The sequence below is a fragment of the Calonectris borealis genome, chromosome 1, assembly GCF_964195595.1.
Source record: "Calonectris borealis chromosome 1, bCalBor7.hap1.2, whole genome shotgun sequence".
Lineage (NCBI taxonomy): Eukaryota > Metazoa > Chordata > Aves > Procellariiformes > Procellariidae > Calonectris > Calonectris borealis.
Window position 1 is genome coordinate 51,446,113 of NC_134312.1, and position 24,208 is coordinate 51,470,320.

At 39.6% G+C, this 24,208-nt stretch overlaps 1 protein-coding gene across 1 annotated transcript in view; it reads right to left on the reverse strand.

Annotated features, from left to right (window-relative positions):
- Positions 1-24,208, reverse strand: part of FGD6 (FYVE, RhoGEF and PH domain containing 6) — a 73,320-nt gene that overhangs the window by 40,440 nt on the left and 8,672 nt on the right. Inside the window, exons 2-5 of the mRNA XM_075151216.1 lie at positions 20,650-23,089; positions 3,698-3,845; positions 201-268; positions 78-108 (exon numbers count right to left, since the gene is read on the reverse strand). Coding sequence (XP_075007317.1) covers positions 78-108; positions 201-268; positions 3,698-3,845; positions 20,650-23,089 — 2,687 coding nt within the window. The remainder of the gene's footprint in view (positions 1-77; positions 109-200; positions 269-3,697; positions 3,846-20,649; positions 23,090-24,208) is intronic.

Genomic DNA, 24,208 nt, shown 5'->3' on the forward strand with positions numbered 1-24,208 from the left:
CAATAAAGCCTAAACATAGAACTTTAACAGATTAAACACAGAAGAGGAAGCTGCTTTTTTTTTTTTTTGATACTTACAATGTGTAAGAGCTTTAGCACATCCACAAACCTAACAGAAAAGCAAGAAAAGGCAAATAGTTACATTTTAATTGCCCAATTAAAATAAACTGAGTAGCTGTTAAGTTTAGCATTGACACTTACACTTTCTCTGAGCTCATGATCTCCTTGGCAATATGGTAAACCTTTGTTTTCTTTCCAGCTGCCTTACTCTGCAAATAAAATTATATGTTATACTATGCACCTATTAAAACTGTCGAAAAGATCATTTCAGGCTAGTAGTTCCTCAAATCCAATGTAATTATTCTATAGTTACTTCTAATAAAAATGTTTTATACTGCTTTGTAATCTCCTGGCTTTGAAATCTTCTGCCTTTTCAGGATCTGTGAGAAAATCAATTTACCTTGTACCTGGAAACAACAATGTTAGCTAAAAGTAGTTTTTATAACACTATCAGCCTTTCTATTTAATTATTACAGGAAGCACTGAAGCCCATAACGAATGAAACCCTAGCAAGTGACAATTACTGGTTAGCGAAAGTAGTAAAGTACAGATAGTATTTGTGTATTATTCTTTTTTTTTTTTCTGATTAATACAGCAACAGTAATATTTGTAGTAAACTCAAATGGGTTTCAGGAACATCTTAGAATAAATTCACGTTTTCTTTACTGAAAAAGAAGATGAAAGGAGAAGAATATCACACTGAAAAGTCAGCTTCTGACCACCTACTAAAGGAGTTGCTGAAAAACATAGCAACCGTACTGCAAAGCTGTAGAAGCACGAGCCTTGCCATCTACCTGAAACACTGTGGAGATGACGATGTTTTTTATGTGCACACATTTGGCTTCCAAAAAAATCAATGCTACTGTTCAATATCAGATATAAGGAACAGGTTTAGCAAAGCAAAAGGGGGTAGGTGTCAGGATACAAATATGTTTTCTACACAGTATAACTCCCGTGTATAATTTCCCTCAGATAAAACACCTTTCTCTGTAACAGCTCTCATGGTTTGTCTTCTGCCAACTGTCACCACATCTATTAGACATTCAGGCTTTCATTCCAATGGGCTGCAAAGAAAGACCGTGGGTGACAAGCACTAAGACATCACAGGATATACAACAAAAGAGCGATGGAAGTCCTGGGGAGACTGTCCGGAGTATGGTAGTATAATATAGGCATTGAACAGTTTATCTAGAAAAGCAGGTATCGGTGGCATTGCATATATGAACCTTTGGTTCATAAGCACTAACGTTGCAAGATTCATCTGGAGTTTTACGTCTTCTCCGAACCTATAAACAAGTCTCAAGTGCTACAAATCAAATCATGGAACCGATGATATTCATAGGTTGGTTTTAATGATACTATTATATTAAAAATAAAAAATAAATCTAAATTATTTTTGCATTTGAATTTAATTGACACAGTGCTAAATTAAAATTAATTTCTAAATTTAATTATTTGGTGTTGCATCACATATATGCAAAATATATTATTTATTTTATATACTACATAGACACTTTCACACAGAGCTGGGATTTTTCTTCTAAAATTAAACTTATTTCCAAAAAACAATTAGATCTACCTAGCGAGGGTCAACTGGATTCAGGCGAGATTGTAACACCCATCCTCAGGCCTCGATGCCTTTTTAGAAAGCACAGCTGACACACTCCTTACAAGACTGAATTCACAAGTAACTCAATTATGCAGAGCAAGGTATCTGCCATCACTGTAAATGTGACAGTTGCAAATGAGATGAAAATTAGTATTTTGAGAACAAGATGCTAACACTAAACAATTACAAAATGAAATATCACAGTCTGTTTCTGTCTTTCAAGTTGAAAGACTTTTCACATACCAGCTGGCACCGAAAAGGCCACTTTGCATTTGCTCAGCCAGAGATACTCTGGGCCTAAGAGAGTCTCTAATGGGAGAACCAAAAGGACACAAATTAGGCTCTCAGGCACAGCATTGGGAAGGAACCTTGTAACTCCTCTAACAGATAAAAAGCATCAAAACACCCAGATGCTTGTGGTAAGGGAAAATAAAAACAAGCCCAGCTGATGACCGATGCAGGGACTGCTTCGTTCTCCTCTGCAGCTGCTCTCCCTGTTAGGAAGTTGGTTGTTAATCCCCAGCTGCCGGCCGCACGTGCCAGCAAGCTGACGAGCAGATGTGTCACAGCAAGTGCTGATTTACTGCGTGAAACCTGCCCGAGAAGCCCCGTAACAGGGATGCTTTCCTGTAAACCTCCGTTGTGAAAGGTTGAGGGCATTTCTAGAGGCACGCAAAGTGAGTTAGCTTCTATACAGGTACAGTCCTGCTTAGTTTCACAGAAACAAGCTTTTCCCTCCCCCAATGTATTCCTCAGAAGATTTGTTAAATGACATTCAGGCCTGACACATCGTCATCAAGTCTTCTCTTCCAGCACTAAAAAGTTTGCTTTTTTTTTTAAATTATTATTCATTTTTAAGGAAAGGAAGCAAATATAACTACTATCAAAAGAAACAGCTGCCAGGACGGGTGCTGAGGAGAGGCACTGGTCTATGGGCAGGCTGGTGTCAAGGCATCCAGGACTGAGAAGTAAGAAAGTGGGTACCCTCAAGGAGAGGGATAGGACCCCCAGAACTTCATTTCATTCTAAGTAGTTAGCACTGTCTTCCTGCTCCTCATCTGAAGAAGAAATAAGGTTAAAATAGGGGAAATCATTCCAAGCTGGCACTCACAGAAGCTAGCAGAAGGTCAGAGTTCAACCACAACATTCAAGTGTGGCTCATACTCCTCCAAGGGCCATAGAGGTGGCTCTGCAACCCTACGACGACAGGTCTCTCACGCACACACCAATAGTCTCTCCTCAGCACCAAAGGAGTGAATTAAGGAACTTCAGTGCTGAAAGGCAGGTTGAGCCCTTTGTGTTTCATGCCATTGAAAACGAAGAATTAAAAACTGGTTCAGTCATCTGCCCCCTATGCACCAAAGCAGTGATTTGGCAGGTTAGCATGCAGAACCTGCAACCGCAAGAAGGCTGTCTGCACAGAAACGGTTACTGGGACACAACCTTTGCTGCATGGCCAAGACCCCTGAAATAGGACCATCCAAGCAAAACTACATCTTCCAAGAGATTTTTCAGAAGGACCTTCTCAGACCTTGCAACCTTCACCTGGCCCCTTTCCTTGGGCTTCACCCAAGGCTGACAAATCAAAGGTTGATTTTAAATGTTCAGTGCACAAGAGACACTGTGCACTCTAGGATCTGTGAGGCGTAGACAGCCTCATTAAAAGGTATTAGAAGTCTCAAAACTGAACATCTCTAAACCATACATCTATGCATGTAGCTCTATTAGAGGCGTATGGTAGGCAGGTCTACAGCTCCACAATTCAGTGAAAGATTAAGAACAAATATGCCAAGCAACACGCCTTTGTAGTGGGATATTCCTAAACTTGACTTCTTAGTATCAGGCTAATGTACACATATTAAATCAAAATTTTACGAAAAAAAACCACTAAACGATAAGAATGACGAAAAGAAATATATAAAGTTATGTTGACTCAATGTCTTTTATTTGAAAATATCCCAACAGGTTACAACTTACAAAACAGTGCAAGAGTGAGGAATAGCTTCAGAAGATAAAGATAAAAAGATACCTGTTTATCTTCTTGAGGATCAGTCTCTCCTTTGCTGGAATCAGAATTTGTGTCATCATCTTCATCAGAACTGTTCATGATATCTTCTTCATCTGACTGAAGATCTCCCATTACCACGTTAGGATGATCATGGTGTTCTTCTAAGGACCTAAAATTAAAATATGTATAGTCGATAAGCATACCATACTTTATTTATGTGAAGAGCTTTCTGTTTTACCCCACAATAAATGGTCTACTTGGTATCAGAAACATTGAAAACAGTAGTGGATAGTCTGAAGATGACGACGACAGTGGTAGACTTTTCCACAGTGGACTCATAACTCTGCAATGTTTTACCTACGCTGGTATTGATACAACGCTCACTGAAAGTGAGCAAAAGCCACAATACCTTTGGAGTATTTATGTTATTCTTGTCCATCAGTTTGCCTGACAGCAAAGTTTGATAAATCTAGTTCCTTATTGCTATGTGCATGTATAGTGCAACATTTGTACCATGTGCCAGAAGGATAAAGAAAGATCATAGCCGTTTTGCTCTCCTCTATCTCATAGCATCAGGACTTGTTCCAGATATGGTACTCAGACTGGAGCTTTCTGTCTGAAATTTTAGATGCATTTATATATACAGGGTTGTCTCTCAATGCATATTCTAAACAACTGCATCAGGGATGGCAATATTATAACCGTTTTATTCTTATTCTTAAATATGAGAAGTTAACAAGTTTATAATTATATAATTATTCTTAATAATAATTATTCTTAAAAATGAGAAAGCAGAATCTTTTGTGATTAAAAACTCCCATTCCCCAGAGACAGACACCTTCCAGGTAGCTGCCAAAGCTATAAAATATAACCTTGTTCTGCTGCTGTACAATGATTATAGAAGTCTCTTTTAATTCGTTTCAGCTGTATTTGCAATACAGAAACTGCATGAGACAGGCACACAACCTTCTTCCTCTAACTAGCCTTGACAACTTCAGTACAGATTTAAGAAATGCAACTCTAGAAGAAAATGAAAAAGCAGGTAGGGAAAGATAAAGAAGAAAACAGAGACTAGAAGACAGAGCCTGAAGTTTCGGTAAAGTTACACAGAAAGACAGCAAATCCCTGGGCTCCTACTTTTAATCCTTAAAAATATCTGATAATTGCCAACTACACTAAAGCTGTGTCTAAATTCACATAATCTGTGTTCAAGGCCTGCAAAAAGATGCTGGGATGCCACAGGCTTATTGTGATATGAGCCAAAAGTGATTAGCTACCCTACAAAACAAAAAGCAAATCCAGAAACCCTTGTCCCCAAGCTGTTGCAGCCAGCAGAGATCTCACTGTGCTGATCAACACCTAATTTTGTGCAGCCAACATCGCCGAGGCTACACACTTCTCCATATAGCTGCCCTCTGCCTCCCTACGCAAGGGATGGTTACGACTGAGCTTTTCTTTTCCTAACTTTAAATCACAAGAAAGCAGGGATGGAGGGCAACTCTTCAGACTCACCACCTCCAACCGTGATAGTTACCAGAAAGAAAACTTGTCAGCATGGATCCCATGGGACGTGGCTGCTGGTAACATGAATAGCAGAAGTAAGGAATGCTAGCTGAGTGAGGATGCTCCGGCAGCTACAGCAAAGTGTTGATTATTCAATGCTCAAGGCAGAGTTTAAAAAAAAAAAAAAAACAAAAAAACCAACAACAAAACAACACACAAATGCTGATCATAAATAGAAATATATTTAGAGATGAAGACAAGGTAAGTTGGCCTGTGGACAGACTTCGGTCAGCCACAAAGACGTAGAAAAGATTAAAATAGCTTGGTTCTATTAAGACAACACAGGAAGGACTCAGGAAACACCCAAGCAGTTACTGTCTCCCAGAACTGAACAGGGTGGGGGGAGGAAGGGGATTGCAAGCTCATCATTGAGTTCAAACGAGACCCTGACCCAGGGTGCAGAGAGACACCCAGTTATTTCAGTTTGGAAATTATCAACTTCAGGTGGAAAGAGTATTTGGAGTGCATGGAGTATGCCAGGGACGGTTCCAGTGGAGCCTCCACAAGCTTCAGGAAGGCAAAAAAGCAGCTTCTCACTGGAGCTTCCCCTGGAACCACACTAGTAGGACGCTAAGATTTCTGCAGTTACTTGTTAACTTCAGCAATTCAGAAAACTCCTTGTCTAGTCTATCTAATTCAGAGTCGTATGACTTGTTGGCTTGAGAATGGTTATTTTAGCAGACACCATCTCATATCCTTTTATTTTATAGATGACAAACATCTTCATTTCATCTGTAGCATTAAAGGAGGTAGATATATCCCCCTGCTTTATTTGAAACCTGCAACAGAAATATCTACTGCTACTCCTTCCTTTACTATATTATTTACAGTTTTACCATGCACATCTGTCACTGTATCTACATCCGATCTGGGATTTTTTTTCTTCCCATTGCAAAATGTATTGAGTGCTTTATCTCTAACCACACTGGAATTTACTTTTTAGTTCCTTATTCATTAACATTTACTTTTGTTAATGGACATTTTATTGCCCTTCTTCCTATCCTTAATATTTGTTTTAATTGCTGCTTTAATTTCCTTTAACCAGGATTCCTTCCCACCAAGAAAACATTATTTCCACACTTGTGAAATTACAGTCCTTTTGCCTAAGCCTGTTCTACAGGATGCCTGTTCCCAGATTTTGCTATCATTTTTCATTTAAACATTCCAGAGCAACTGTGCTAACACTTAAAATTTTGGAAAATCTGCCCTTTTTGAAGTCAGAAACAAGCATATTTCTAGGTGAGGCTGTATTCTGCTTGCACAAACATAACCCTGTCACCACTGAAGGATGACGATCAAACTAGCTGGCCTGTGTTGGGTGAAGAATTTTCTAAATTAACAATTAATCAGCTTATCTAATAGGAAGTTTCAGTAACAAACTACTAAAAGTTTTTAATAATTAACTACTGATGATTTAGGATGTTTAGTGTCCACAGATGAGAGCCACTCACCATATAATTTTTTTTTCTTCCTGGGAATCACAACAACATTTAAACGGTAAATTCCTTTTCTTGCCTTTGTGGTATGTATGCACCTACTATTCCGGAAAAGCAAACTATGAGAGCTGAGAGAACCGTCTACCAAATCTTGCCTCCAATATCTGCCCCACCAGTCAAAGCACCTCAGAGCAATCCCTATATGTCTTTATCCTGTATTTGCTCAGCACTCAGCCTAACACAGCCCTCAGGTTCTTCCACCTGGTACTTTTTGTTGAAGTTTTTTTGGTATGGGTTTTTCTTCTTTTTTTTTTTTTCTTTCTTAGTTTTTTGAAGAAAAAAACACAGTGGATGATTAGATGATTAACGATCAAAAGTCAGTTCACACCCAGCCATTTTCCAGAATCAAACAAGCCGCCAGTTCAGGGACAGGATGCGATACTGTGGCCACAGGTAGATGCACTCCCACTGGTATCTGTGGTTGTGTCCTCTTCTTCAGAGGAGATGGTGACAAAGTCACTGTGTTGATCTGCCTTTATCAGCCACGTGCTGGAAAACAATTGATTCTCCCTGTACCTTACGCTTTAACTTTTCATCATAAATACTATGGCTTTTCTGATGAAACAGAAAGCAGGCTTGTATTTACCGACTACTCTTTCTGTACTTTTACCTCTGAAGTCATCTGTAACGTAAGTGTATATATAGTTCTCTTAAAGTTATCTCCGGAAGAAGTGAAATCCCTTGTAGCCTTTAAATAAGTTTGGAAATAGTAGTAAATCTTTAAATAAACAGAATCTTTTCTACCACATATCAATTCCCCTTTTCCAAAATACCACAGGCACGCAGTAGTGGTTATTTTTAAGCAGCTCTTCTGATAGGTATTTTGGGGATACTGTGAACTATCTCTATCTTGTTCCCTCTTCATCACGATTCTTTGTCCTACCCTCAGCACTACCAAGAGAAACTTCTGCATTATCAGTCATGTGAAACACCATCACTGCCAACTCACTGTGCTGCCCACTGAGTAAGAATATCTTGCCGTATCTTGTGAGCAAGTTACCTAAATATAGATGTGGGGCTTTTTTATTTGACACGTAAAATGAAGGGATCGTTGGTTTGCCTCGGAACGAGCAGTTTATGGGATGAAGCATATACATTATGCTGTATTTTCCTAATGCAATAGTAAAATACTAATGAAACAAAACGTGCCAGTCCTAGTCAGGCATACAGCAAGATAAACTTAAGAACTGCTTTCAAGCTATTACAGACAGAAAAATAAACCCTGATCAGCATAAAAACCTCTTATTGTCTTCAAAAGATGACCAAGAGTAGTTCAGACTAGCTTATTTGTATTATTACAGAAGCTTTAAATAAGCCTGAGGTTTCACTTTCAAGCACTGTTGATTTAGACACTGCATAGGACACAATAGCCTGAAGTCACAACTAACATGTCAGTCTCAGTTCCCAATTCATTTAGAAGGCAATTAGTATTTTAAGCTTGACTGAGATGATTCAGAGAGATTCTTTGCCATGGAATGCCCCAACGTTAAGTATTTTATAGTATATTGGAATTACTTCAAGTGTTACCATCACCATAACTACTGAAAAGCAAGTTTCCACAGCTCTAAAGTATTTGTTAAAATAGATTCATCCACGCTGCTGCTTTACACACATTTCCTTGTGATCTTCATTATTTTTAGATGTTTCTTCTACTTCCAGTAAATAACCAAAAATATGTAGGAATGCTGAAGGAACAGAACTTTGCACTCAACACTGCTAAATTCTTCTGTTCTCATCCTTTCATTATTTTAAAAGGAGTGTCCATTCTACTCTGCTTTTTGTACTAGTGTCCCAGCATCTTTATCCTTCTTCTGTCTCTTCCTCCAGTATTTCATTGCGGTTTTTTGTGGGTGTTTTTGTTTGTTTGTTTATTTTTAAAAAAAGCCTTCAACATACAGGCAAAATTACACAAACTGCAGTTCCTACTCAACTAAAAAATACACACCAAAACATCAGAGAGCCAATAAGCATACCCTACTATAATATTTCATCTCAAGTCCTTTTTGTATTGTTACAGCATTTCACAATCCTTTCACAGCTGCTTGCATCTCACTTTCCTCCAGAGAGGCAACAATTACTATTGCTGTTCATCCATTTTCAGTTTTTAATATCACCAGTCCCTGCAATCAACTTATCAACTTCAATAATTAAGGCATGTTCAGCTGCTTTTTTAAGACCTAAAAGCACACTCTCTGTGGAGGCAATAGCTGATAAGACTGTTAGATTTTTTCATAGTGCCTCATACTTTTAATAGCTGTAGGTAAGGCAGCAAGCCTCACTGACTGATTCCCTCAATGGATCCTAGTTGTACGCTTCTGGGAAACCCCAAGGATAAAAGACTTAAAGGAAAAAAAAAAAAAAAAGGAAAAAATGTTCTATGGCATCTTTAGATATGGCATCTTCTATCTGAATTCAGAATCTCTCTTTTGAGGTAGAAAGAAGGGCTGTAAATATAGCTTCTTGGAAAGCCAAAGCAAAAGTGAAATTATTGCTTGGTTAATAATTGGTTCATTTTGTTTAGTGAACTTTCTTTTGCTTTAATACTTTTTATTTAAGAAAGGTCAATGTATTTATCTAATATCTATTTACTGCAGGTTTTTGGAAAAAAGGACATCAGTTCTAGAAAGCAAACATACTTGGCAAAACACAAAGATAATAATGAATACTAACCAAGATCGCTAGTGAGCTCCTATGGAAGTTTTAAGCAAATATATGACGGGATTAGTGTTCAGCAAGATTAATAAAGGTATCAATTAATGTACTTTTTGGATGGGTTATATTTTGCTGCAATACCTCAGCTCCACAACCATCTTGAAGAAGCCAACACCAGCACATTTACTTTTGCAAACCCATCTGGAAAGCATAAAGATGAACCTAGTATCACTCCAGATGCACCTGGACCCTAACCCAGATCTCATCATTTAAACTTCAGATTCTCTGAAGAACAGTGACATCTACCATTATAGCTAAAAAATTCCCTCCCTCATCGTCCTCTTCATACCCCCCTGCTTTTCATTTCTTCTTCAGGCATACCGGACCATTAAGCAGCAAATGAGGATGAAATGCAGCCTGGACCAGGTGGCTTACTTATCCGAGTTATTCCTACAGCATCAGTCACCTCTCTGGTTTAAGGACAGACGCACAGATGGAAAGAGCCGAAGCTGAGATCACGTCTCTCCTCTCTAGGTGTAGTGGACAGTGTGAGAAAGGCTGGTGGATACCGCTGCAGCTCTCGCAGTGCTGGCTTGGCTGCCAGCACTGGGGACTGGTTGCCTTATTGCAGCCAAGCTGCTTGGGCTTCAACTTCTCTGCCAAAAATGGTGCTTTTTCACAGGGAGAGAGCGAGATAGCAAGGTGTCCTCTCAAATAGGATTTTACACAATAGCGTTAAAGTTACGCCATCCGTTCTTCTGCAGTGACAGCTCAATGATTTTACCAAGTTCTTCATATTATTAGGAGTAATAATAACAAAAAAAGCAACAGACCAGGAGTTTTTATTGATCTGGTGCTAAGGAACATGACAGGCAGTTAATCTCGATCTCCCTTTTACTTCTATTTTTTAATGAACAGATCGCACCTGTAAGATTCATTAGTTCCTTTTGCGAGCTATCCTTCCATAGGTGACATGGCTGAGGAATGACACAGACTTCTACAACAGTCTTTTAAAAAAAGCACCACAAACCAAGAGGCAAACAAACTAGACCAATGAATCCACAATTATTTGCATCACTTACAACTGTTGTGCTATATTCTCTCTGGCCTGGTTAGGGAACTTTAAGTATACAATTACAAACATAAACACTCCTCAAGAATCACAGCTAGAAAACAGAAACAATCCGCATCCAGCTGAGCAACTGCAATGGAAAATGATTTGTGCACATCAGGTTACTTTTTCAAAGTGCAGTTTAAAGACTTCAAGAATTCAAACAGAATTATTTTAAGCAATATCACGTGTAATGTATGCATGCATAAGCATCTATGTATTTTACAGGAAGTCAGGACCCTTGATGATCGTGATACACCGTCAAAAGAGAAGCTCAAGACAATCTATTTAAAATGGATTTTGGTTCTGAGCTGCTTATACTTCGAAAGCTGCCGGCTGCCTCCCAGGCAAAGGGCTGGCTGCAGAGAGAGGCCGGGTGGGAACGCCGGGAGTTTGCTCCTGCCAACAACTACCCTCTTTGTCCCGGTCTTTACCTCTGGCGCTCCCTGCTCACACCTGGGTTTTCTGGGCAAGGAAGATATCACAAACACTGCCGAGAGCTGCCACATTTAGCCTGTTAAATCATGCCGCTGGCAGCTCCTTCTATACTTGGCTGAGCATGTTGCAAACTGCAACACCTGACTTGCTGGAATCAAGTTATCCTAGCGTTTGCAGCCAGCAACATTTAGTTTAGCATTTGTTATCCTCAACAAGAAGAAAAAAATAAATCTAACTCACATTCTAAGCAAAAAATAAGCAAGCCATTTGTCATGTTTCACACTTAATAAACATTATACCTCTTTTTTTAAGCAATCCATTCTGTCAGTCACCCTACTTCAGGCACTATGATCAATACAGCGCATACTTTGTTGCACAATTTTAAAAAGCATGGTTTAAAAAAGGTGCAAACAGCTCTGAGATTATCTCCATATTTAGCTGTGATTTGAAAACATGGGCTCCCGCAGCCAGAGGCACCCAAGGAAGCCCTCACCCAGGCAGCCTCCCATGCTCACAGGAGCCATCTTCAGTGAGACCATTTGTTGACAATTCCTCAGTTTCTTGGAAAGTTCAACATAAACACATGCATGCTTCAGATGTTTCCACACTCATCATAGAAAAGTCGCATTAAAAAAAAAAATAAAAAAAGAGATGTCTCAGTTTTAAAAGTCTTTGAGAAAACTGGTGCCCACAGTGGGCCAGTTCAGCTCCCGAGCAGCGTGGCGCAGCGGCTGTCGTGGCAAGCAGGAAAGACCGTCGCATCGCCCTGCCTCCGCTGGGGCAGCCCCAGCAAAAGTGCCAAAAGGAGATTATGCCAATGTAGCAGAATATAATCCAAGAGGATACAAGGGGACAGTCTCTAGCATTGGTACTGGAAAGTGAAACACTGCGGCAAAACCCAGGGATTTAAACCCTTGCCTGGAGACTTGTGCAGGGGGAGGAGTCGCTGCATCAGTTCTTCCCCTCACCATGCAAGGCTGTGAGGGATTACCTGCCTCCCAGGGTAGGTAAAGAGGGAAGTCTTTGCAGAATTTACAGCTTTTTGCCTTCCCTTATCATTAATTCTCATTTCATAGTGAGAGCTGCAATGCTCATGGCCAAGACCTTTGGAAAAAACTCCTGGCATGGAAATGATAAACAATATAAAACAGGACCACCAAACTATGGCACTCATTTACAATCAGGACCTGCTATTCTAACTTCTCTCAATTCACAAAACAGACCCTATTGGGAAAACTTTTATTGGGAAAGGACGGCAGGATCAGAAAAAAAATAACACTTTACTTTCCAGTCACGCAAAAAAAAGAAAAACCACAACACAACTCCAGCACACACTGAATAGACTTCTAGAAAACTATAATAGAAATGTGACGATCTCAAACCTAACGCATCAAAAAGGAAAGGGAAAATTTAGACCAAGTGAGAACAAAACCTCCTATTAACACCCATGTCAAACAAAATTGATTTTACCTTGCCAGAGCTACCATGACATTCCAATGTATAACTACTTCTGTTCCACTAAAATCGGAGTTCATGCAAGGCCCTAAATATCTTCTGTATTGACTCATCATTATTTTTATGATTTTTTGGGTGACTTTATCCCTGAAATCAGGGCTGTAATACCTCTCTTCAAAAAGTTGCTTGTTCAATTCAGAAATAACGCACAACCTATTGGACTCCATTTTTTACATGTCAGATACCTAGAAGATGAAAAAAGAGAGCTAAGTAGCAGAGTACTCAAAAGGTAGTGACTCAGATCTAAAATAAACATGGAGTGACTTAACTCTTAAACACACAACTGTCTGCATGCACGGGTGCTGACACAGCTTCCTGGGTAGTCTGCTGGAAAACAGAGGATGAAATAGTTTGGTTCAGACCAACACAGACTAGCTGTAAAGAATAATCAAGCTGCTTCCAAGATTGAACTTGTGCTCTCTCTTCCTCTAATCATTTGCACAGATTAGAAGAAGAAAGGCATTTAGACACTTTTTCTAAACTTTTCAGCTCATCTCAAAATCAATACAGAAGATCTGACCCCCAGGAACACCACTGGGGGGAAAAAAAAACAAAACAGAAAAATCAACTCAACTCTGCGGAGTTGAAATCACTGAGCAATAAGGCACAGGTTGTAGCTATCAAAATGGCCGTTTTGATAAAAACTCCTTTTATTTATTTACATGCATCTTAGAGGTGTTTTTAGTTTACTTCTGCTTGAGTGCATCAGTTTTTCATACGCACAAAGATATTTTAAGGAAAAATTAAAACTTGTGTAAACTTAATATTTTTAAAAAAAACTTCTTGGATTCTAGCATCTAAAATAAAACCTGCATTCCTTAACCTAAATTTTGTCTAGTGCATTGAAACAACATAGCTGCATAGTTTTCTAAGTCTATTCATTAAAACATCTTTAACTGGATCAAAGATAAATGTTGGGTAAATGAGGCACGTTAATATCACTGTTGGCATTTAAATAAAAACTGAAGTTAGTATTTTGATTGCTTTCTTTCCCAACATTTATTCTAAGCCCCAAAAAACCTTACTGTTTTACATATACAATTACATTAGACCTTGCTGCAGTTAAAATATCACCATACAAACCGGACTACCACGGAGCTTCACAAGCACATTTCCTGAGCCAACGCTGAAAATAACCCACAGGAAAAGGCTGTTGTTGAGCATATAAATGGGTCTTTCATCAATTCTCATGTCACATTTGACTCTCCGTTCTACATCTGATATACTCTCTGGAGCTACATTTTGTTAACCTGCAATTTATACCATGATTGGCAACCGGAGACAGAGCACGCGTGTTGGAGGCGGGGGAGAAAGGCCAACATCCAGTGACAAATACGCAACGTTAACTTAGCTTCCCCCATTTTAAGGAAAAGGAAACACATGCGAAGAATGCTAAAATTAGGAAAAAACAAACATGGAATACAAGAGGAAAGAAAAAGATAAAGTGTTGGAGATTAATTTATGAAAGTGCGTGACGCCCAAGTTCCTGTTATCCATGAACAGGAGGGTTAGGAAGCAAGCTAAATGTTGCAGGGTTTTTATGCGCTGCTTTGCTTACTTCAGGCTCCCCCACATCACACTGAGCCACCCTTCGGCTGAAGGCAAGAGTCGACATGCTGAGCTGAGGCGACGTCACTGGGAGGAAGGACGAGGACATCCTTGTATTGTACCAGGGGGATCGATGGGAACAGCACAGTCAGGACATTTTTGCCATCTGTGGTGAGCACTTCTTCGGTGGGAAACAAAGATAGCGCAGTTTTCCCTCAAAATGGCTCTTCTAGTGCATATGGACTGCACATGCGCCAAGGTTAATGTGATGTAATTTTCTAAACCGCACAAGACTGTGACAAAAGCAAAAACCAAACCTTTTGGAGAGGGGCAGAGGGATTCATCCAGCAGCCGGGCAGCGCGCCCCATCAGCGCCTGCCTCATCGCTGCCGCCACTGTCAGCTTGCTCCCTCTCATGCTCACAAACACACCCAGCCCCAACTATACTCGGTAAAAAGTTAACGTCAAGAACTTAAACCACATCTATTTTTATGTAGCATTTGTAATACCACCCGATAAATTAGAGGTCTTTCATTATTGCACCTCCAACTCTGACCAAAATTTCCCTATGGGCTGTGTCCACGTCGACCTGCTTCACCCACCTCTTTCTTTTACCAAAATCAACAGGGAGCCCTTGAAAAGAGGGATGAAAGAAATAGCAAAGCCACTCAGACAAAAATTCTCTTCCACAACAATCTTGGAGATCTTCACAATTGTTTTCGTTTCATAAGACCTTTCAAACCTTTTCAGGAGTGGATTGTATACTAGAATAATGGACTTGGTATTGGAAAAATGCAGTTCTCCAACTTCTTTCTCTCCCTCATTGGAGAAGGGAGAGCATCGGACTTCAGAATCTTTCCCAATGTTAAAACAGATGAAACCAGCACATCTCAAACACATTTGGATGAGAATGTATCAAGATTCTTCTAAAGCAAGAAAGTTCCTATTTATTCTGATTTAAAAAAAAAAAAGGGGTGGGGGGGGAATTGGCATACTTCTCCCAGATTGCTTTAGAACATTTAAGTATTTTCCCAGAGTGCATATCTTCTTCTTACAATATATGCATTTTATTTCAGGTTGTATAGCAGACTAAACTGTAAAGCTGTATGACCGAAAGCCACCCCAATACTAAGGAAAACTCCTTCTCTTAGTGGAAAAGCAGACCATGGAGACACTGACTTACATAAAGTTTCTTGCAAGGAAAGAAAAGAAAACCCAAAACACCCCATATGCTTTCCTGAGCAAAAAAATTCACTGCGAGTCTTCACATAGTTTCACATGCTACCCTAGTAGTATAAAATAATTAACTTGACACTACAAAATAGAATAATTCCAGACCCAAGGTCAGTGATTTGACTAACCCTCAAGAAAGAGAAGGAGCTCCGAGAGCAGTGTACAGCCCCAGGATGAGGGTCCTACTATCTGCATGCACACAATTCCTTCCCAAAGTCCTTGTGCCAGAACATCAATATTCCCAAGCAACAGTACTACCACTTCTCACCAATATTTCCATTTCTCACTGATCTGGACTCTGATTAGACACCCCTAACTTCATTACAGAATTTGTTTCTTCATAGTCCAAACGTGAGAAGTCAGCAAGACGGCATATTCCCTATGTCTGGTAGCTTTGTCCATTCCTTGCTCCCGAGCGCCAGAGCTGGGACTGCCAGACAGGCTTTGCATTCAGCCTCACAGGGGATGGGAAGCGGAGATCTGAGCCATCTCACTCACTCTTTACTGACAAGGGCTCAGAGTTGGCAGAAGCCTACCAGCTGCATAACATGTACATGAGAAAGCCGGGGGGGGGGGGGCGGGCGGGGGGAGGGGGCGGAAGAAAAAGGCAGGCTCAAGGAAGCAGAATACAAAAAGAAAGCAGTGATAACACATGACGGAGATAACGAAGCCTGATAGGAAACCTCAATAGCATATTATCAAAGCTATTCCATTAAAACCTGAGGTACAATTGCAGAGAAAGAATTTAAGGTACAACTAAGGATGACAGAAGCCAGCTAGAAGCACCAGGGAGATCAGAAGAGAGGACAAGACTGCAGAGGTGATGGAAGAAAAGGAACCTGCCTTCTTCAGACCAGAAACTAATCCACTATCATCTTTAAGAAGCAGATGAAATCCAAAAAACTCTACATACCTAGCCTCTATTTATCAGGAAATTATATCCCTCAATAAAATTCAGTAAAAAGAAAATGTGGTTTTTAACATATAACACCTTCAATACCTAAAATGTATTTTGTGCATTCAAATCTCAGCATAAGTGTTCGAAAACTGTTTTTAAATGCTATTTAGAACCTGCAGTATTTTATGAACATAGTGTTTCTCTTGAAATGTTTTTTGAATGGGAATTTTGCAATTGCAAAAAAACCCCTTCCCTAACATAGCCAATTCCTAAACAACACCACATTTATCTGGTGCAATACTGCTCATCAGAAGCATGTTTCAACCCTAACAAAGTTCAGTACATCAAAGAGGAATATCTATCAAAGCAAAGTGCTTAACCACACAGATTTCAATACTAAATTCAATATTCCAGGAAGGCTTTCATGGACATTTAATTGACCTCTGGGGACTCAGTCACCAAAGCAGAATTTAATCCGGAAAACTAAACTTACATTTTGCATTGAGATGCTCATTTCTGGAAAACCAATGGATTATTCTAAATCAGCAGGGGTCGGGAAAATAGGAAGCAGCATTCAATTAAACCAACATTAAGATCTCAAAGGATTGTTGTCACATGGTACTCCCGCCCAGCCCGTTCCAAAGAAAAATCTTAGTCAGAAACACAATGACACAGCTACAAATTTTGTCAAAATCAATTATTAGTCATGTACATTTGTAACTGTCAAAAGTGGCCAGTAAATACAGTATGCTATTCCGTGAAGGGTGAAGGAGCAGACTCACTCAACCTGAAATACAATTCTCTTGCCTACAACAATGTAACAAATACCAAAACGAAGTCCACAAGATTCATAAATGTTTAAATTTCTGGTTTTTGCAGCATGACAGATGTTCCAAGGCACGTTCACTGTTCCTTTGCATCTTTAGATTACTGGACAAATTCTACTTTTGGTTTTAAGGAAGATTTTGCTGTCCTCCTCAGAATAAAGGTTTGTCACTTATAAGAGGATAACCAATGCATAAATATTTCTCTTTCATTAAAAGGTTTTAAAAAAAGGTGTTACTTCAAAACAGAACCATTTCAACCACTGGTCTCTGACAACATTAAAATGAATTGTGGTGGTACTAGCAGCACTGACTTTTCACTTCACGTTTCAGGACTGAACCATTCATATCTCAAAAAAACAAACCCAAAGAGCTGCTTTCCCTGTTGTTATCTGCAACTGGATAATGATATTTAAAACTTCTTTTACATTTAACAGTACATTTTCTATCCCACAGCATCTATTCTTCACTCACTTTGTTTACAAAGTCCTCATAATAACTCATTCACCTTCATTATCTATTTTAAATTGGTAGTCAAACAGGTAGACTAGCACAAAATAAACAATCCTTTAGAACTGCTTCAAGAGATTTCTTTTTTCAACAGTGGAAACAAAACATAGATTATCTGCTCCTAATGTATTGTCATTACTTCCTTTATTGAGAATATTCCCCTGAACTACTTAAAACAAGCAAAACCCATCGTCTCCCATCAGCAGCGTCTGTCTCACCTCAGTGGTTCACACACCGTATCAGGACCCTGGTTCTCTTCCTTTCAAAAGCCAAGCCCACCTTCAGTAGAAGGGAGGGAGACATCAAATAACTCAAAAATCAAGTGGTAAGTGACAACTGATACCTCACCATTAATTACCCAGGCCCGCCATTCGCATTTAAATCCCTGTGGGAAGGCCCAAGCAAACAAAATGTATCTGAATTTAATAAGACATATGAATTTAGGATAAGAGTGTCAGCAGGTATTACCATTCTCCATTAAAGCATACTGGTTTCACCAGATGGGATTGGGAAGAAATTTCTCAGTAACCACCAAAGCACTGGGTACATTATGGAAATTTTATTTCTTCCTCCAGAAAGAAATGTAACATGGGGTAAAGACACCACCAAACTCTTCTGGTAATGGCAAGCCTGGCATTCAGACTTAATATACTGCATATGTGCTATTATGATTAGAAATGTAGGCAATCGGTCTATGAATTTCTCAGAAGAACAATCTCATTTGTATGTTGGCTTTAATCGTAAGATAATTTGCTTTGAGATTCCCATTAGCAGTGCATTACAGGAGTTGCATGTGCCATGATCTGTGAAAAAGAGCTAAGTGCATGTTCTGACAGGCTGGGGAAAATGCAAGCGGTAATTATTTCAATAACATCAGCACTGTTTCTCTAACCGGTTTTATAATAGCACCTGGCCCAGGAAATGATAAAAGGCTCTTAAAGAACTATGCAGAAAAGGTAAGACGACATTGATAAAGAAGCTTCAAAGGATATATATGTTTGAGATAACAACGGATGGGAAAACTGGAGCAACTGCCTGCCTGGCTCCATCCAGCCGAAGATCCTTACAGCTCCTAAGCCAGAGCCAAAGTGAATACCTGCTCTACCAGCAGCAGCTGAACCGGGTGAGGAGACCACTGCCTCATTGTGCCCCTTTTTCTCCTAGGGATTTCTTTGTTCCCAGAGATCTACTGAAGTAACTGCATTAATTGTTTCCTAAGGTAGTTTCTGACTACGTAATTTAGTGTAAAATAAACACTTACATTAAAGGTTCTGCTTATGGTTTTCTATGTGTGCTTTTTAAAAAAAAAACAAAACACAAACTCAGTTATGTCAAGAACGTCCAGCTTAGGGAGCAGCTACAGTTGCAGATGTGACAGGGTGCAAGAGATCACTTAAACCCTTAAATGACCATTGGTACCATTGGGGAAGGTTTGTGTGGAGAGGGAATAACTATAAACCTCTCACAGTCAGGTAAGAAAACTACAGAACTTCTCCCAAGGAGCAACTACAGTCTCATGCCTACCATGCTTCATACAGCAAAACTGTCCTTTTCTTTTCCTAAAGCACAGACATACATTCACCTGATCCAGAACCACAACACAAACCAAAATAGATCACATGAACACGTAAAATACATCCTTATTTGTTTGGTCTCACCCTTCTTAGATAAACCAAATCAAGGGAATATTAAAAGAGTGTGGTCAAAACCCCCAAAAGATACCCAAAGATTAGATTTAAACAAAAAGTACACGCCAAGACAAAACCAAGAAACACCCTACTGTAAACAAGAAAAATACTCAACAACCACATGAATAAATACAGCAATACCAAGCCCATAACCAGAAATGCTACTTCCCATGATAAGGCTCCACGCTCTCCATCAAACAGTCCAATGTTGAGAATATCAATTTTATAAACAATTATTAACACAGGATGCCACCTAAAATATTTTTCTCCTCCTATATAAGAGGACACACTCCCCTAAAGAATGGCCAGCTCTCAGATTCCTTGGAGCATGCGTTTGCTGCACACACATCCAAAATGAAATGAAGCTTAGTAACTCTCAGTGAAAAAATGAAGTTAAATGTGACTATCTATAAGCTAGCTCATTTATTCCTATCAATCTGCATATACTCTGAACAGTGTAAAGAAGTTTGCTTGGGGACTACGAAGTATACAGGCTGCATATTTCATTCAAATCCTTATTGCTGGTTTGAGATAAATCTTGAGGATCTGTAAGACCAACTGATTAGCTGAAGTTAGGAAGTTAAATATTACCGTACTGGGTCAAAACAATGCTTCACCTGTTACCACACTCTGACAGACACAGTAAGCGATGCTATTTAGGGAGAACGTATGAGCCTGGCCACTCTTTGTGAGCTGTTCCTCTTCCCAGCATCCACAATCACAGTATTACAGATATTAAAAGATCTGTTCCTGCCTATTCCATTATGCATCTGTTTTGGACATACCTGTGAATCGGTCCAATCCCTTTTTGAATTTGCTGATATCATGTCTCCACCACCTCCCAAGACAATGAAACACAGTAGCAACCTGCAGAGTCGCCAAACCTTGTCTTTCAGTAATATTCTGTGTGAGTCACGCAGAACTCATGCACTACTACTACCTTTATTGCATCTGGGAGCACAGGGAGATACAGAAGACTCGCAATATTCAGAGAGAGGCAGTATCTTTTGTTATATGCCAAAAGCTTTCAAGACCTGATGAAGAATTTGCATACTCAAAAGCTTGTCTGCTTTTCCCAGCTTTATCAGCTGATCTAAAAATATATTCATTCCCACTACAAACCTAACAACTATGCACTCCGTGGACGCTTATTCAAGTTCATCCTGAGACTGTGGTAAGGTTCATTCCTCCCCATTTAAGTATTCTTGGATACAAATACATGACTGTATCTGATTTGCTTTAAATCTGGAAAAGCATATATGTTAGTTTCCCAATTTTTTATCATATATAAGGAATAACTAGCTTATTTTTCCTCCTGACTCTTTACCAAGTGCAAACAATTCTCAAAACAGCAAAAGCTTACAAAGATATACAGCAACAACTGTCCTCCTGACATTTAACGACAGGGGTACAGCCTCTCAAGTCATCATCTAAACATGTTTACAACCAACAGAGTTGCAGTGGAGCTGTTTAACTTCCCTCTTCTCTTTATTTTACCTGCCAAGTCTCAAACGCCTGTTTGTAACTTCACAAGGCTCCTCAACCTCATAGAATCCGGGGCTCTGGTCTTCCACGCTGCTGGAGTTCTGCCATTCAAAACAGAGTTTTCTCCCAGCACCCACAGCAAAAGGCAAGTTCTCATACTCAGGTATTTCCTCATAGTGACGCACGTTCTCGTACTCTGGAGCACAAGCACTGGTTACAGAATTCAAATGCATTTGTGATAAATTCTCTCCCGAAACTACATGCCCATCTAAAGACTCCAGCCTTTGGTTACTTCGCATCTCGGGTTGACTTCTGTTTCTCTGCCTCTTCTTCTGTAACGCCGGACTACTTATTTCTACAGAATGCACCTTGGCAGATTTAGCTTTCCTTTCACTGCCTACATATGCTATATTCCGGTTGCTACCACTTCCATACCCGTCCCCGGTGGAAAGGTTGGCAATAGCACTATCCATTGACTGGCTGCCTTTAGACAGAAATTTTTGGAAGTCACTTTTCATTAAGCAAACCGACAGTTTCATGTTGAGAAACTTTTTCAAGCTATTTTTCTTCTGATGGTCTTTGCAAGGCTTGTCTGTCCTTTCCATGTCCACAGAAGAGAGAGATTTGGCCCTAGGCTTTGTCACAACAGCCAAGTGGTTGAAGCTGGTAGCAATGTTAGCAGTTTTTAACGATTCAGAATTTCCTGAAAATGGAAGAATAGGATGAGGTAACTTCCAGACGGGCTTCTCAGAAGAACGTTTGGGTATATCACAGGACGACAGCGCGCCTTGCTCCTTGGCTGGTGGACGCGTGAAGTGAGATCCTTCCAGAACGCTGTTTGCTTTGTCCTCACTTGAGGTGTAAGAACTTTTCTCCACAAGCTCTGCTGATGCAGCTTTTTTCAGCAGGCCAGCAGCTGGTAGACTGTGCCTCTGTGGTTTCTTAGGAACAATTTTTGGGGAACTTTCATCCTTTATTTTAACTTCTTTATCTTCCAATTTTTGTGGGGAAACATGGAGGTTATTGGAAGCAGATGAGTGCTGACTGCTAGTTAATTTGAGTTGCTTTGGCAAACTCATGGACAAAGTATCACACCTGACAAAGTTAGTCCTTTTATCCACAGAATCTAGCATACTGGTATCATCTGTCATCTCATCCACGGAGTTAACCAAGGTACGGTCTGCTTCTAAAGAACATTCAACACTTTCCACCAAATCAGAAGTTTTGTGTGACAACTGAGGCAAAAGATTTTGTGAAGTTGACTCTTCCGTAGCAGGTTCCTTCACCTGATGCATTTTGTCTGCATTGCTTTGAGTTATCTGACATTTTTCAGGATGAAGCACTTCCATATTATTGTTGTAACAAACACTTTGACCAAGGATATTAATTTTTGCTTGCTTTTTAAAGCTTTGTTCCGCAAGCCCAAAGGAATCTTTCTCTGATTTAGATGGTTCCTTTGTTCCTTCTCCTGTGGTGTCTATGCCATCCTGACGGACTAGACATGCAGCACGTGGCTTTCTTGGCTTAGGGACAGGAAGCACTTTTGAGCTTAGGACTGAAGATGTTTCAGAGGAGATTTTATCAGCATCTGCTTTCATACCCATTTCACCTGAAAACATACTATTGCTACCTAAATTTTCATTTTCCAGGATTTCCTGGTCCAATGAGGAAGAGCAAGTGTGGTTATTTTCAGTCAAACTAGGACAAATTTCAGACATCTGAAACTCATCAGCAGTGAGCTTACCATCAGTATTTTGTTGCTTCCCTTTAGCTACCTCAGAAGATGACGAAGACTGCACAAGTTCCATAAACCCTATTCTAAGGTCATTCTTGGAACTGCTGCCATCCCCTTTGTCAAGTTTGTCTGCATACCTGTGCCTCACAGGACTGCTGTTAGGAAACACACTATGAGTTAGAACGTCCTTAAGTTTCTCCTCCAAAATGCTGGCTTTCAAAACCACCTGATTTCTATTTGCCAGCTTTTCATTGTGACTATCCCCCAGAGCTAGTGCGTTTTTTTCACCGACTTTGATGTTCTCTAAGTTTTCAAAGTGCTTGAAAATGATCTGAGTTTTACAGGTGTTCTCCCCATTTCCAAGCTTATGAAGGCATTCAAATTTGCAAGATGACATTGGTAGAATATATGCTGTGTTATCGGTACTACTTTCCGAGGCTTCATTTCTATAGTTCAAGTGGTCTAGCGTTTGAGAAGAATCTCCCCTGTGCTCCTCAAAGCTTTTTGTGCTTTTTCTTGTAGATGATGGAGGTTTAACTTCCGGAACGGATGAGCTCTTGAGAACCTTTGGTTTCGGTGCAATTGCTGGCTTGGTTTTCCTTGCTGCTTGTATAACACCAGAAAGTACAACGTCGGGCTTCGGTGCAACAGGTGGAGGCGTCGCCTTGTGTCCTACCACAAATTTTGGTTTGGGGGCCACCGGTGGCTTCTTAATTTCTAGGAAGGATGGAAAACAAAGACTTTAGTCACCATCAGCCCACAGAACAACTTCACCTGCACCACAGTATTATTAGAGGGTTTGTAACATCTAAATCACACGATCTACAGGATCTCAGTGTGTACATGCATACATTTTTCTCTTAAAAGCATGCCTCCCTTCCCTACCACTGCTTTTTCACTAATTGCCTTTCTTCTTTTTAACAGGCACAATCAAGGAGTGGTAGGACAAGTCTTCAAGGGTAACTTGTTTGTTAAAAAAAAAGTTTAACTTTATGAAAGTGCGTATCCTTGCTCAGATGCTAAAGTATGATGCTAATAAAACCAGAGCAGATTAGCCTGGTTTTGCAGTTTGAACTATTATAATACCTTTTAAAAATGGTACAAATATGCTAAGTGCCTCTGTATAATAAGCCACAAAGATAACAGAACAGCTAGGGTAATTACCAAGACAGTTAAGTTCCTTCCCCTACCACTCTGGAAATGTGTAACCTAAAATTCCCTTTTTCCTTCCTCTTCTTTTCAAACAATATTGAGATATTACCAGCTGTAAAACTGGCATGTCACTACCATCAGTTCAGTGAAATGTCTGTTGTGTGAAGTTAACGCAGTAATTTGTAGCAAGTCAACATTGTCCTACTGTAAAAGTAAAATACTATTTCTGTGCATCTTAGAAAATTACTCTTCCCAACATGTTACTGTCTGACCTAGAAACAGTCACCACTACTATGCCTTATGACCCACTTGACAGCGCAAAATGACAAACCCTGGGGAGAGTGGATGGCAGGAAAAGGAGCACATGAGGAACTTAGAGATTATGGAGTTTTGATCATGTTGTTGGTTTTGGGTGGTTTTGGGGTTTTTTGTTTGTTTATTTGTCTTGTGTTTGTTGTTTTTTTTTTCTTTAAGGTATGCCTGAAACATTGCAGGAGATCATTTATGACCAATTTATTTCCATATGCTGGAATAATTTCAGATTTCTAAGTGCTTTGAGTGATTTTTGACATATGAAAACTGATTTATAAAGTAAACAAGTTTCTCATTCTGTTTTTTTATGTACTACCTCTGTATTTATTACCTTTGTTTCGAATAATATTTTGGTATACTTTCAGGAAATCA